The sequence below is a fragment of the Anarrhichthys ocellatus genome, unplaced genomic scaffold, assembly GCF_004355925.1.
Source record: "Anarrhichthys ocellatus isolate YVR2014 unplaced genomic scaffold, GSC_Weel_1.0 scaffold69, whole genome shotgun sequence".
NCBI classification, from domain to species: Eukaryota; Metazoa; Chordata; class Actinopteri; order Perciformes; family Anarhichadidae; genus Anarrhichthys; species Anarrhichthys ocellatus.
In genome coordinates, this window is record NW_022280099.1 from 471,379 (window position 1) to 486,574 (window position 15,196).

A 15,196-nucleotide genomic window follows, 5' to 3' on the forward strand; every position below is an offset into this window, starting at 1 on the left:
CCTTGGTTCTCTGGTCGTTCATATAAAGAGCCAACCGGTATCGGAAGGCAAAATGTGGTTGAAAGTATTTTTACTTTTGCAGCTTATATTATTTAGTTTTTGCCTATTTGTAGGTAAGAAGCACGTCTAGCAAACCGCTCAGAATGCAGCTGGTTAAAGTGAAATACCTCCATAGAAACAGTACCTGCAGCTGTTTGTTAAGGTCCAGGGTTCCACTGAACTCATTAGTGATCTGGTGACCCGTCGCCTGGTTAGAAGTGAAGGCTGCATGCAACTCATTTGGTAGTATCTGGTGGGTAAACACACAACACTGGTTCTTGAAACTGGTCATGCAAACGACAAGTGTTTGATTTTTGAATAAACAGGAAAAGGATATTTCTGCATTTAAAAAGTTTACATATAAATATGTTAGATAAGTTATAAGATTCATTACGTGGAGGAACTGACTTATAGATGACAACTCGCAGAGAGACACACAAAAACATAGTTTAAGAATCGACTGATTGCAGTATTTCAGGGCGTGTTGTGTGTCATAATATGTGACCTGGTGCTTCGTCAGCTCCTCCTGCAGGTTTGTGAGCTGCTTCTCTCTGCTGGTCAGTGCAGACCGGACCACAGGAAGCACTCGACACAGATCATCCACACACTGCCGAGCACACTCTGACCCCAGGACACGGCTGACATCTGACCCCTGAGAGGCCAGCTCACTGCCAAGGGTAGCCAGCTCTGCAGACAGAGTCTGAAAAGGAACACAAGGCAGTCCTTTATAGAGTTTGATTGTGGCATTGTCGTCCTTTGGGTCAGCTGTTTTTTGGCAAAACAAGCACAACAAAATGTAACAATTAACTTTCATGAAGTGAGAACACACTGTGAAAGGGTTGAAATTGTAAGACAAATACAACAACTCTCAGACCAGAAAACGCCATGGTAGAGACCTGTCAATCACTGTGTAGCCCCACCCTTTTGACTTGATGATGGCGTTAAATGAAAAGTTAGTGATCAGAAGGAACAACAAAGTCTTTATATGAGATATTTCACACAAAGGAAAACAAATGAACCTCATGGTGGCACTAGAGAAAAAGGTCAAGGGATCACCAAAGTCAGTATGATGCATCCTCTGGGGACCATGAATGTCTGTTCAACTTTTTGTAGTTGCTAAAATATTTCAGTCTTGACCAAAGTTGTGGACCACCCTCTCATTTAAAGTGAGATTAACCCAAAATGATTGTTTTGGTGAGTCCCACCTGCAGCAGCCTCCACTCTGTGTCCCCCTCATGGGTCGTCCCAGCAGGCGAGTGCAGCAGGCTGTTGATGGAGGACAGGGACAGGGATGTCCCACTCAGGACATGAAACAAACCCTCATCGAGTGTCTGACGGGAGCTGTCCACATGGGAGGCCTGAAGACAGAGAGGTGAGTCAAACTATTAACAAAAAAAGTCATTTTCTCATAGACTTCTATACAACCAGAGGAGTCACCCCCTGGTGGACACTAGAGAGAATGCAGCTTTGACTTCACTTTTCAGAACCAGAGGTTGCTGCCTGCTAAGGACAGCAGAGAAACTTTTTTTTAAAGGGATGCACAAGGGTTAAGGATTAATAATGTAGGCGACTAATCATCTAGGGGCCCCCCCTCACATTAATCTCATGGCCCCTTGGGGGCGTCCCAGCATACATCTTGTCCTGACAATGAGCCCGTACTTGATCCAGCGGCTCTGTCGCTGCGATTCCCAACTCTCTCAGACGGCTGATGTGGGTTTGGAGCTCTTTCATGGTCTGTGTGCCAATCATGCGTCCTGCTGTTCCATCACTATGCCTCGTAGATGAGTCTGTCACCTTCAGAGAGAAAGAGACGGAGAGAGAGAGAGAGAGAAGAAGACACACGACTCCCATCAAGCCCTGCAGGACTCCCCATCACACCAAAGACACAACAAAGTGCCTTCTGCTCAAAGAAGGTGATAATCAAGCGCGGCGAGAGCACAGATTTTTTCTTTTCTCTTTTGTATTTCGAAAAAAAAAGTGATAATCAAGCACTTCAGCTCTCACGACGAAGGCCTTTACCTCGGAGGGAGGAAGCAGCCAGCTCTCCTCCACAGCCAGCAGCCGGCTGTGAAGGCCGGCCCACTTCTTCTGAGCGGAGTCCTCCTCCGCATCAGCCTCAGCAGGAGGCGACCTGCAGGGAGGGAGACGAGGCTGAAATGAACTCTTCATCTTTCTGTCTCTGCTTGATGTCTATTATCATCTCTTTTGTCTGCTCTTCTTATATTTTGTGTTATTTTCATAATTCGACTGCAGCCTTATTCGGCCCTGAATATAAATACTTACACTCATTTCTAAAAGTGAAATTCTTTTAATAGAATGATATTTGAGGTCTCAATAGAAGCACTTGTTAAAGTTCAGATATATTATTGTGTCGGGAAAATATCAGAATTGGAAAGAAGAGACAAATAAACAGAAATATAAAATATATCTTTTACCCTCTGTAATATACACTTAGACCAAATATACATGGAATAACAATGTGACGGTACGGTGTGTTACCGTGAAGACAGCTGGCCGTGGTGCTCTGCTCCCCGGCTGTGGAGGGGAGTCCTGCTGCCCTGCCTGGCGATGGCCCGAGTCAGTCCTCTCTGTTCAGTCAGCCCCAGCTCCAACTCCTGCACAACAACAACAACAACAACAACAACGACATTAGTCAGAATGGAAGAAGTATTTAACTTCAGTACTAATACACGTTAATAATACAAGTACAAGTCACTGAACACGTTCTGTAAGTAGAATCAGGAAAATGTAAAGTTAAAACTGTGACTGTTATAAATTACAATTTTAGATTATTTCTACTCATGTATTATTTTGGTTGAGGCTCATTTTTAATTATTAACTATTGATTAGTTTCATTATGGATTAATCTGCTGATTAATTTCTCCATAAATCGATGAAGTGTTTGGTTTGAAAATAGAGAGAAATGACGTCACACTTACCCAGAAAGTGACATTATTTTAAAAATAAGTACATTTATTAAAATAGCTGCCAATTCATTATTATTTTATCTGCTTTTCATATGTTTTGTGTTCAGAAATCTTAGTTTGTAAAGTAAGTAAAGCTGTCACATAAATGTCATGAAGTAAAAAATATTTACATCTGAGATGCGGTGACGTAAAAGTAGACTCAAGTGAAGTACAAGTACTTTAAGTACAGTACTTGAGTAAATGTACTTCGTTACATTCCACCACTTCATATAGTTTAATGTACAGAACACTTCCTTAGTTTCCTAACTTACATATTTATATGTATAAGTTATATACGTATATTTAAATATATAGTTCGTTGAGTCAACAGGTTTAACTTTGGATTATTTTGGGCTTTGCTACATTGAAGCTTTCCTGTTGATGAATTCATCTCGAGCTGCTGGTTTAAATTCCAGAGCAAACTAGAAAGAATAAAGATGTGAAAGAGAAAGTCTGAATATCAGTAAAGATCAATGCAGTGGTTTTCTTCTACAAATACGTTTGTATCGGCCTGTTTTTAAAGATCTAATATTGTCGAGAGCTTATATTAGTTTTTATTAATTCTGAGTGCATTGGAGGGTTTTAGTGTCTCATGTTGGTCGAATGAAGCTTGAAAGGGATTGATATTGTCAAATATAAAGATATGACATTGATGTATTGACATCGACTTCAGTATTTAATATCAATCCCACAGCTCCCATCAGTGGAAACCCTTTAACAAAGCCGGCAGTGGAGTCCGCTACCTTCTGCTGCTGCAGGCTGCTCTGTCTGAGCAGCTTGTTTCTGGGAGAGGAGAAGATCTCCTGAACGCTGCTGCTGCGCCTCAACTGAGAGCGACGCTCTGGATGAGGAGCCGACGTCTGAGGAGGAACGAGTGAAGAGGAGACACAAGGAGATACGTTATGTCTTTGGTAGATTGAGGAAATAAAAACAAACACCCGATCATGTTCGTCTTTGTTCCCACGAGAGATGAAGACTCGAGACTCGACCTATGTGTGTACCTGTTCCTGAGGCTCTCTCCTCTCCTCTCCCTGTCGGTCCTGCAGCAGCTGTTGGAACGACACCAGATTGGCCTTCAGGAGCTCCAGTTTGGAGGAGAGCAGCTCGGCCGCCTCGTCATGCTGCCGGTCGGTTGGATGACCGATTGCCGACAGGCCAGAAACCCTCTGCTCGATCTCCAGGAACATCTCCTATACATTAAAACACACACACACACACACACACACACTTATGTCAAATCCTTTACTCTTAACAAGAATGTAAGTGCTGAGCAGGTCGCACTGAGAGGCATGTGATAGAAAAACAAACTCTTGGGATCTGAACTTTTGGTGAATTCAGCAGAAATCTACAGACGCAAACAGACAAAGTAGTGAAATAAAGACCTGGACGTGTATTTGGGATCTGAAAGATGTTCTGGAAGCAAACTAAACCAAACTCTGGAAATGAATCGGTGCATGTTTGTCCCTGTGGTGCTTGAATAAACTTGTTATCCTTTCGGATTATCAGAAAAGAAGAAATGTCTGTTGTAGCTCATGGAAAGTTGACGCTGGACAGCAGAAGCAACAAAGTGTTGACTGACAGATACACAGAGTCAGATATTGGATATGAATTGTCCATCAGTGTTAAAAGTGACTTTGGTAGCAGAGGTCTGCCGTCTGTTTTCATGCATTTATTTTGTCGTCATGGAGCGTTGGCAGAGTTCAAATCTACGACATCTGATTGGTCGATTTCTCAGATCTCTGACAGTTTGGTCTCCACCTCTGCAAGAACGCTGCGCCCTCAATGCAAATAGCAGCAGCTGACATTCAGTGTGTGTTAATCTGTGAAGCCAACAATCATTTGTTCTGTGGGTTGATGGTAAACACAGTGAACACGGTTACTTCACTAAAGCATTACTCTACCATACGTCTAAGAGTGGATTCTAAAAGGTCTGATGTTTGAGTTCGTGTCTCTTTCACTTTCTCCAGCGGACACTTTTCCTTTTACAAGCAGACTCAAAGCAACTTTAGAGGCAATACAATGGGAGCAGCTGAGGGTCAGGGTTCATCTGGATATCATGTGGTGTCAATGCACTGCTGACATCTTACATTACAATCAGGTCACGGAATTGAGAGTAATTTGAATGTATTTCTAAAAGGTTATTATGAAAAAAGTAATAATAAAGTCTTGAAGTGGTAAAAAGCTAAATACAGCTTGTTGTGTAAAACGTTAACAAATTGTAAAATGTAATGTTTAAAAATGTTTTTGTTGGTGCAATGTTTGCCCATTCTGAGCAATAAGGAAGCACCAAAACATGAATATGACACTTGTTTCATTATCGTGTTATCAGCACTGAGACAGTAACAACCAGCAGCTGCTGGAGGAAACTTCCGGCCATGAATGTGTTCAACTGGAACCGATTGAACTTTGACTCGTCCGTGACCAGAGCCACACGTGTCCTCACATCTTACATCATACGTGAGACACGGGAATAACATTCTGACCTCTGAGTTGCAAAAACGTCATTTTGCAAGATCTGAAACAGTCGGCAATCATTTGGAAATGATCCATGAGTCATATTTTGCTCTAGACACGACATTGTGCAACTTGAAATGTTAGTAAAGTCACATGACTCGCCCAGTGACCCGGGGTTGTGACTATTCTTTGCTGCTCGGTGTAACAGTAGCAGCATTATTGTTGATCTGAACAAGTTAAACTTGAAGTATGCCTCTCAGGTGACTTTAATTTCTCTTTACACTCTGTGCACAAAGTGGAAATATTGTGTGATAGCCAACGATATAACATGACTGTGATTATCATACAGGACTCGTAGCCAAGGATCCAACCGCAGGACGACCCTCTCTACCCCATGAACCACGGCCGCCCCCAATTACTAGACAATGTCCCTTCTTCAGGCCTCTTAAACATGCAACGCTACAACTAAGAAAGACATCCGTCTTCGGTCGACCTGTGACGAGCCGTCTCACGTTCTCATGTTTCATTTTGAGGCGTCACGAGCCAAAAAGGTTAAAGAGGGTATTTTCCCAGATAAGAGCTTCATGATATTAAAAGTGTGCTCATTAAATTGATGTAAATTTCTAAGCAGACATTTAATCTTGTCAAAATGTCATCAATAAGAACCAATTTCTTTTTATCACACAGCAGCTCAGGAAGCAGGGATTTGGTAATTGGCAAGGTGAAGGATTTAAAATAAGAAAAGACGGGTATACTGACATCACTTCTATATTCCTGATTGAGAGTCACATAGTGGTTGCTGCTCTTCCTGGAGTTAACATATAGCAATAATAAAGATAAAGATAAAGCAAAATGACACAGTCATTAATGGAACAGTTAAGATGATTCTTCAAAAGAAAGCGTTAAAAACAACACAATGAAAACAACAGATACTATTTAAAAGTTCAAACCTTAACTGAAACAAAAATCTATGACCGAGACATCTCACAACTCCTCCGCCTCATTTAACCCAGTTGGACCTGACTGTGGACCTTTGACCTGAGAGTGCCCTGGTGGGCGGGGCTTTACCTGGCAGGTGAGGAGTTGCTGCTCCACGTTGTCCTGCATGGCGGACGAGCCAGCGGCTCCGCCGGCTACCGGGCTCCTCCGGGCTTCCTGCAGCCACAGCTCCAGCTGGCCGACCCTCTGCAGGCACACATGGAGGACGCCTTCTCGGGGGCGGGGCCCGAGCCGGGGCTCCTCCGGGGCCTGGGACACAAACACAAACACGGCTGAACCTCTGCGCTCCAGGGTCACAGGCAGAGAGCTGCACTGGCTCTTGAGCGACTGCAGCTTTAAGTTGTAGCTCTAATATTGATCCAGACGATCATTCAGCATGCTTCTCACACCTCAACTTCCAGCCTCTTTCCTCTGCCTGGCTCTCTCTCTCTCTCTCTTAGGTTCTCTTCCCCTCCCTCTCTGCTCCACCCACCTGTGGCAGAAACCACTTCCTGGTTTCCTGGCAGAGCTCCAGTGACAGCGACTCTTTGTCACAGCACATTTGTTGACTCTTGTGTTCACCTCAAATCCTCACTTGTTCGCTGGTCAACTGGATGTACATTTGATGTGAGTTTTTCAACTTGCATCGTGCAAAATGCTCATAATTCACTCTTTCAAAAGTTGAAAGAAAAGGACTTCTAGATTCTAGATGATTGGCAGCTATAAACAGTTTGAGGAGGAAGCAGAGAAGTGTTTGTATGGTGAGTCTCAGCTCCACGCCTGCAGCCTGAGGCCTCGCTCTCCCTGTGACAAACATTCTTTGTCACTGAAGTCTAATGTGAACATACAGAGCGCTCCATTTGTTACTTTTGTCTCTACTAAGTATATATTCAGAGGAAATAGTTTTACTAACCTCAGGTTACAAAAACAAGAATGAATGGTGCATCAATTCATTTAGAAAGTCATGAGGACAGGATTGTGGTGATCCATCTTTAAAGTCTGATCGACAGTGTTCTTAGCTTTAGAGCAGGTGAGATGTGGTGTTGCCAGCAAGTCTTTCTATGTTCCTCACATTAAAATTCTGTGAAACAGGAAAAAATAAAACTCACCTGGAAAAAAACTTGAATGCCTTTTGTCCTATTAATGGAGAGGTGGTGCACTTTAGCCTCTAGTGGCCAAAATAAGTATTACAACAACCAACAATGATCCTCACTAAAACAGTCACCTGATAAAAGTTGTTTCACAGATGGAAGAAATAGAAACTTAGAAAATGTTAATTTTTTCACCTGTTCTTAAGAGTACAAATGACTTAATTTAGGCCACAAAATAAGTATTTTAAAAGTACAAAGTAGTCATTTTAGCTTACAAATCAATTTCTAGATTTGATTTTTTAAAGTGCTCCTCTTGCTATTTCCTACATTCTATAAATACAAAATGCATTGAAGGTAAATGCAAGTGATAGAAATAGAGCATTCACCGGCTTTGATGGTGCAACCGTTGTATTGTTGATCAAACATAAAGATCAGGTGGTCATCTTAATTTCATTTGAGTCCACCAGTGAGTTATTTATGTGCAACCAGGTCCCGACTGTGCGTCCCACTCCTGCTCGGTTAGAGGGTCAGGAGGAGGACGGTGCTTTCTGCTTGTGTGTCACACTGAAACCGTGGCGCTGAGTGTGATCTTTTATTTATTTGTATTCTCTTACCGAAGCAGCTGCAGGACGCCGGCCCTCAGCGTCGTCCTGATGCTGCAGCCTGAACCTGCAGGTGGGGGAGGCTGCAGGCTCTGAGGCCTCTGCTCGTTCTGCTGGTGTTATATGTGGCTGAGATGTTGTGTATGCATGCAGTGCTGCTGCTGTTACTAGAGGACTTCTGGGTTTTACCAGAACTTCTCCAGATGTTGGCAGGATTGGCCGCATACCGCTGTCCACCTCACTGCTTTCTGGTCCTCCAGCTGTTACAGCTGTGACTCCCTCACTAGGTGTGTGTGAGTCCTTAGTGAGTGTGTTTTGGGCAGGTGTGTGTGCTCTCTGTGTATATACTGTCCTCAGCCCCTCTGGGTCGTCCCCCCTCCATGCAAGCCCCCTCTGTCCCTTCATGAGCTCCTGACACAAGAGAAAGAGAGACGGAGGAGTGGATCACTGCTGCGGGTTTATTTGTGTTTGTGCTCTTGTTTGGATGTAGACAGAATGGAAAGACAAAAGTGGAACAATGTACAAAGTACAGCACATGCCATGTAACGTAAGACATCTCAGTACCGCTGCTTCCAGGTGAAAACCTTGTCTTATTACTTTTCTTGGGTTGATATTGATGAAATTATAAATAAACCTTAAAATTATTTGCACAAGAGCAAGAAAAACAATATCATTTGTATTATTATTAGAGTATAATTACTCCAATTAAGTAATGCTAAACTAAAAGAATTTGGAGTTACATGGTTTTCACCTGTTAACAGCTGCGTGTTAATCAGTAATCATGTCAAACCAGTGCATCTTCATGGCCAACAGTCATCTAAGAGAAGGCAACTTTCTTTAAGTATTAAATCTGCGCTGTGGAGAATGAAAGTAAATCCTCTGATTCAAAACAAAGCGGGAATCTCTCTCTCCCACTGCCAGGCAATGACTGAGCAATTTAATCAATAAACTCTGTAAACAACAATTTATTATCATGTTCAGCTTATGGAAATTCAAATGCGTGGAGGCAAGCAACCTTTATTGTAACAAATAGCGCTCTGCACCAGCGGTAAATGAGCTCAGATAGCAAATGAAACGTCAACAATCAAAGAGGTAAAACTCGTTCAAATCACCATTCATCACAAAATATGCCTTTTATAAAAAACATTTTAACCCATCAGAATTAAGGTCCATGCAAAAGCTTATAAGAGACCAAAAACCTTCCACCCGACATGCTGACTAGCCGCAGTCTGCTGTCTGTTTTTAGGTAAAATAGAAACCCCGACAACCACTTCCCACATAGCTTCAAACATAATGTGCTTTGTCATGTTGAACCACATGAAGGATGAAGCTCAGGAAGCCTTCAAGTGAACACACGTTATTTAGGACAAAGTCATCTTTGGCACACATCTGATGAGCTTTATTTCCTTAGTGCAGTAAGACACACTGATTCAAATGTGAAAACTGTTGGAGGCCAATATCTAGAATATCTCTGCCATGTAAATGCACTGAGGGTTCAGACATTTCAAGAAGAACCTGAAGGACTAGACTCGGTGCTAGAATGTTTCAGGTGCTCTAGACTTAGTTCTAGGAAAATGAGGGTTCTAGGTTTGGTTCTAGAAGGTGATGAGTTTGGTTGTAGAGAAAATGGTTTTAGAAAACAAATGAAGGACTTGTTCTACAAGGATTCTAGACACTAGTAGAAAATGAGGATCTAGATTTGGTTCTAGAACATGTGAGGAGTTCGGAGGTTCGGTTGTGGAAGGAAGCATCAGTTCTAGGAAGACATTACTGGACATGTTGAGCTCTAGAGTTGAGTGTAGATGAAGGGCGTATAGACTTTGGCTTAGAAGAATTATGGAATCCCACAATAAGTACTGTAGGAGTTCTTGTTCTAGAAGATTCTAGATGAAGTCCTGAAATCTAGGCTTGATTCTAGAAGACTTTTGGAGTTCTATGGCTGGCTCTAGAAGAGATCCTTTGGAGATCTACAGGTTGTACTGTTAATAGACAACTGAGCTTTAGACTTGTGTCTCGGAGAAGTGGTAATTCTAGACCTGGATCTATCTCTACTTTAGTTTCTTGTAGAAGAAAGGGGATTCTTAAGTGTCCTCTTTGGTATTCTAGAGGACATAATTCAAGAGGCATTTAAAGGTTGGTTCTAGATAAAGGTGGGAGATCTAAGATAGGTTGTAAACATTGGTGTTCTAGACTTGGTTCTAGAAGGAATGGCAGGTCTGGACACATGGGGATCCTAGGGTAGCCTCTAGAAAAGGTTGGAGGCTCTAGGATTGGTTTCAGAATGAATAAATGGGAGTTGTTTGATTGGCTCTAGAGAAACACATTTAAAAAAAGTATCTGATTCTAGAAGAAGCAGTGGAATCTAGGCTTGCTTCTGGAGGGTGGCCTTTCTGCACTCAGCTCTACAAGAAGCTGAAAGTCAAATGCTTTGAACAAGAAGAAGTTTCTAGAGATACAGGTTCTAGATCTAGGAGACTACACAGCTCTGCTGGGGCCCAGAGACGGCTTTGGAGACTTTAACGGTGGAGGCTGCAGTGTTTACCATGCTCTCAGGCAGGGACTGAGTTGTGACTGTGCCCGGGGGGTTTGATAAAGCTTCAGATGAACTTGCTTCAGTGGGGCCCTCAACATCCTGAAGAAACATGAGGCAGGGTTAGAAGATCAGTCAGGTCAGTCAGTTAAACACGAGGATCATTTAGTCTTCAGGGTTACCACCAGATATGGATTCACACAGTTATACACTCTGTTAAGGAATTGTATTACATCATGTTATTGACATTGTTATATTGTATAATCTTCTGTACTGAGAAACAAATTCAATGTCTCTCATTGGTAGTTTTTTAAAACGTGATATTTGCTCCTTTGTTTTGTGCTGATCCGATCTGTGACTCTGATCCTTGATCTGATCTGAACCGTGAGCCTCATGACCCTTTGCTCCACTATCGGGTAGGATTTGGTGCTCTAGTGAGCATACGTGGCAACATGGCGGTGTGTGTGGGACTGAGTCAATATAAAGTACAGTGTGTGTGTTCATGGCGATGAAGGAACAACAGTGAGTTTCAATAGTTTTTAGATTATAGCGGAGCTCTATAGAATATCAGGCTAGAATCTTTACTCGGATCAATTCATTGTTGGTTTTGGTCTGTTGAAAAGATTTGTTACCAATATGAAAATAGATAATATCACCAGAGTTATCCTATTACAAGTTTGAGTTACCTTTCTATCTTCTCCAGTCTGTCCAGTGCTCTGTCCAGTGGCACCTTCAGTCTCTTCAGGTACCTAACACCAACAACGACATATATTTAAAGTCGATACAAACAACCACAGCGATATGCTTAATGGCTGAAAGAGAGAAAGATGTTGGTGACATTTTACGAGTTAAAATGATTCATTTACTCTGCAGCGCCACAAATTACAACCACTGTTCAACACTGCTCTCTAGAGGCAGAACAACATCCAGAAACACGTGTGCAGGGAGGTTACAGTAGGAGGTTTGTGGAAGCAGCTGATGTGATGAGCAGGGAGATGGTAGTAGAGGTGAGGGAAGCTGAGGGAACTCATCACCAGCAGTGACGTGGAGAACAGAGTGATCCAGGTGGGAAAAGGTCAGATCTTATAGCTGTTAGAAATGATTGATTTGGAACCAGATTGTTGTGATTTATGCCAATGGGATTAGTCATAATGCCTCAGGTGTATTTGCAATTTTAAATAATTTGTTCCTATAATTTACCTCCCACCTACATTGTAAGTTGCTGACCTTGGGTCACAAGGATCTCCGGAGGAGGGGAAGGGGGGGCGACCAAAACAACAGATGTAGGACAGAGACAGAAAAAATGGATGAAAGTGTTTTTTGTTTTTTTTCACAGCAGCTTTAGATCTTCATTACCTCTGGCGAAGCGGCCAGGAAAGCATCCCAGAGCCACCACCAAACACCTCCTCCACCTCCTTCCACTCTCTGCTCCTGACTCCCTGATCTCTCTGTGGCTCCGTCAGCCTGGAGCCCGACGGGACGCTCCCTCTGCTGACACGGAAACACGCTCATGTGCAGAGTCACAGGGGAGGAGGTCAACAGTGAGCTGCTGCTGCTAATAACTGCTATTGTTTACGTTAGAACTGAAGCTTCATCGCCTCTGAAGAGAGGTTGTGAGGGTTCGGGAAATTAAAATAAATGCAGATCAAGCAATTATTACAAAATAAATCCTAACACTGAACAATAACTAAACAAAACTGAAGGTGTGCAACATTGTGTTATGAACTACTGCATTGTGTTATAGTTCAAATGAACAACATCTAAACACGTTGCACATCGTATTAAATCATGTTGCTCTAAATTCAGCCGAAAATATTTGCTATTTTTTTTTAGAAACTGTGAGATCTCAACTAGAATCTCACAATTAATGTCTTTCTGCTCATAAAGTCCACAGAACACCACGGACTGCAGCTCGATGTCCCTCTCTCTGCACAGACTCAGCGCACACTCACACTCATTTCTAAAGGTGCTCCGATCAGGATGTTTTGGGGGGGGCACCGATCACGGGTCTATTTGACGCCCTCTGGTTGTCATGTTGCATTGTTTATTCATGTAACTATTCTTAATAGCATTGTATAGCTGTTTGTTTATTGGCAGTCAACAAATGCAACATATTCTCCTCTCTGTCTAAGACTCACAACTCATTTTAGCGTCACGTAGAGAAATTGTCTATACGTTGTTCTGCGTACTCTGATCGGCCTTCATAGAGACCACCGATCAAACTATTTGGGAGGAATATGAGCCAATACAGTAAGCATGGAAGATTATAACTGCAGGATTAAGGAGTATTTGACCACTGAATGCACGTTTCCTATTGCTAAACACGGTTAATTCATTGTTTGATGTAATTTGCTGTTTGTTTTAAGTCTGTTTGTTCTTTTTATGTGAAACTCTTTATGCTGCCGTCTTGCCCAGGCCTCCCTTATGAATCTCAATGGGATGCGTCAAGGCAAAATAAAAGCAAAATAGAAATCGATTGAAAATTGTCTGATCGATCGGACAGCGGTATTAAGCATGCAGAGGGAAAAACACACCATTTACAATTTGTTAAAAACGCATGGACGGATGGGTTAGCGGGCATGTTAGTCTCAATCCCTCCACACTGTGTTCCACCATCAGAGAGGCACATTTCAACACTGTAGGTGATGAAATCACAGGTGTTATTTCACCGTGACGCTTGGTGGCACTAAGTATTTATTATACAGCAGAACAAAGTGCTTCACAAAAGCAGAAGCGTGGCTCTGCGGCTTCCTTACCTGAGTGCTGCCAGGTGTCTGCTCAGGTGAGGACCGCTCCACGGTCAGCAGCGACGCTCCGGATCCCGTTAATATGTCCTCTTTAACATGGACAACTCTGATTTGTCCCTGCTCCACGTCTTTCTTCTGAGAGAACGCACAAAGTGCAGCTTTTGTTACATTGCTTCTCTCTTGTTTTAGACAACAATCCACTAAATCTTTACACAGAAAATAGTTATTGCTGCTATATCAACACTCTGAATTAACTAAAGCAGTCGTTGTACTTTGGATAAAACTAACACATTCAAAAAAGTTACGTTGATATTTCTCCTCAAACACTGACAACATTTACAACTTTTTAAAATGGAAAGTGAAGTAAACTCACCTCGGCCTCCGCTAAAGCGGATTTGAGGAGTCGAGGTTGAGAGGTCTTCTGCTGAGCTGACGGAGCTTTGGATTGGACCGGAGTCGCAGGCTGCTGGAAGAACAGAGCAGGGACTTTCTACAAGAGGAGTAGAGCAGAGGGTTCAGTGAAGGCCACTTCTAGTTTACTAAATGACTGATTCACTGACTGACTGACTGACTGACCTTCTCCAGTTCAAGCAGATGAGTCTGGAGCTTGTCCACTACAGTAAAGACAACCAAAGTCTCCTCAGCCTTCTCTGGAAGACAAAGGCCTGGTTTGCACTTCTGGATCTCAGCTATGGTCCTCCTCATGGACTGGATCTTCTGCTCGATGACCTGTACGCACAACAAGGGCCTTCAGACACACAGACACTGGACAAAAACCTCAGAAACTCGCCTTTGACTGACTCTGGAGTTGAAAATCGCTTTATCAGTTTCAATCACAACCACATTGATATAAAAGGAGAAGCTCAGATAAAAAGGATAGTTCCTTCGCCGTGTCTCACCTTGAGGCGTTCTTCTCTGGGGCTGGGGAAAGTCTCTGGAGACAATAGTAAGGTCTTGACCTCAGCCACATCGCTCTCCATCCGTCTGACTTCACTCTCAATGGCTTCCACCTCCTAGACAGCGATCCATACATTTGACCATTTCCAAAACAGATAAGCACACGAGCAGAGGGGTTAGCGCATCTCGAGTTTGAAGAGTTCAAAGAGGATTCAAATAATAATAAAAAAGGATAAAGAGGACGACTCACAGCAGCAGCGTGGCCCAGGTGAGACAGAGGAGCGGTGAAGCCGTCTTGAACGATGGCCACTTGGTGATCGGCTTCGTCCAGCTGCTCCTGGAGAGTTGTGACGTCGCAAACCTGAGACATTTCCTTCAGGATGGAGCCGAAGCCCTGCAGCGTGGTTCGGATCTGTGCCGAGTCGTCCAGCACCATCTGCAACCCAAGACAAACGTGTTTCAGTTACGAGCCATCGAGAAGTATTTTTTGATTTCTTTACAGACAATTCTCCTGCAGAATGCGCTACATAGAGTAGCTTAGAAATAGAGTGAAGTAAAAGCTGGAGCACCGACCTGCAGAGTGTGAACATGGCTGCTCAGACATTTGGCGGTGGTGTAGGTGCAGGGGGTAGCGAGCCACGACTTGGCCTCGGTCATCCAGCTCTTAGAGCTGCTGATCATCTCCTGATGCTGCTGAAGCCACGTGTGGATCTGACCACCAACACAAAACAGCATTCACTTTAAAACCTTCATTGAGAAAGAACAAACAACTGACACACATTTATTATCGATAACTTGGGAGTTTGATCAGATAAAACAGCTTCCATTATCGCTTTCATCACAGAAAAACATATATAAATAATCACAGGAAACATTCAGTGTTGGTTTCATT

General features: G+C 43.0%; 1 protein-coding gene across 8 annotated transcripts in view; it reads right to left on the reverse strand.

The window, feature by feature from the left end:
* Positions 1-15,196, reverse strand: part of LOC116397578 (nesprin-2-like) — a 92,184-nt gene that overhangs the window by 36,932 nt on the left and 40,056 nt on the right. For 3 of the 8 annotated variants that reach the window (XM_031873122.1, XM_031873118.1, XM_031873126.1), the window contains 19 exons: positions 14,878-15,015; positions 14,555-14,740; positions 14,307-14,420; positions 13,984-14,136; positions 13,781-13,897; positions 13,417-13,542; positions 12,017-12,148; positions 11,347-11,409; positions 10,673-10,762; positions 8,143-8,541; positions 6,528-6,707; positions 4,007-4,195; positions 3,749-3,865; positions 2,539-2,654; positions 2,059-2,170; positions 1,636-1,833; positions 1,245-1,397; positions 545-739; positions 185-289 (listed from right to left, as the gene is read on the reverse strand). In XM_031873122.1, the coding sequence (XP_031728982.1) occupies positions 185-289; positions 545-739; positions 1,245-1,397; positions 1,636-1,833; positions 2,059-2,170; positions 2,539-2,654; positions 3,749-3,865; positions 4,007-4,195; positions 6,528-6,707; positions 8,143-8,541; positions 10,673-10,762; positions 11,347-11,409; positions 12,017-12,148; positions 13,417-13,542; positions 13,781-13,897; positions 13,984-14,136; positions 14,307-14,420; positions 14,555-14,740; positions 14,878-15,015 (2,883 nt within the window). The remainder of the gene's footprint in view (positions 1-184; positions 290-544; positions 740-1,244; positions 1,398-1,635; positions 1,834-2,058; positions 2,171-2,538; positions 2,655-3,748; positions 3,866-4,006; positions 4,196-6,527; positions 6,708-8,142; positions 8,542-10,672; positions 10,763-11,346; positions 11,410-12,016; positions 12,149-13,416; positions 13,543-13,780; positions 13,898-13,983; positions 14,137-14,306; positions 14,421-14,554; positions 14,741-14,877; positions 15,016-15,196) is intronic. The other 5 variants (XM_031873120.1, XM_031873121.1, XM_031873123.1 and 2 more) reach the window with 5 other exon arrangements.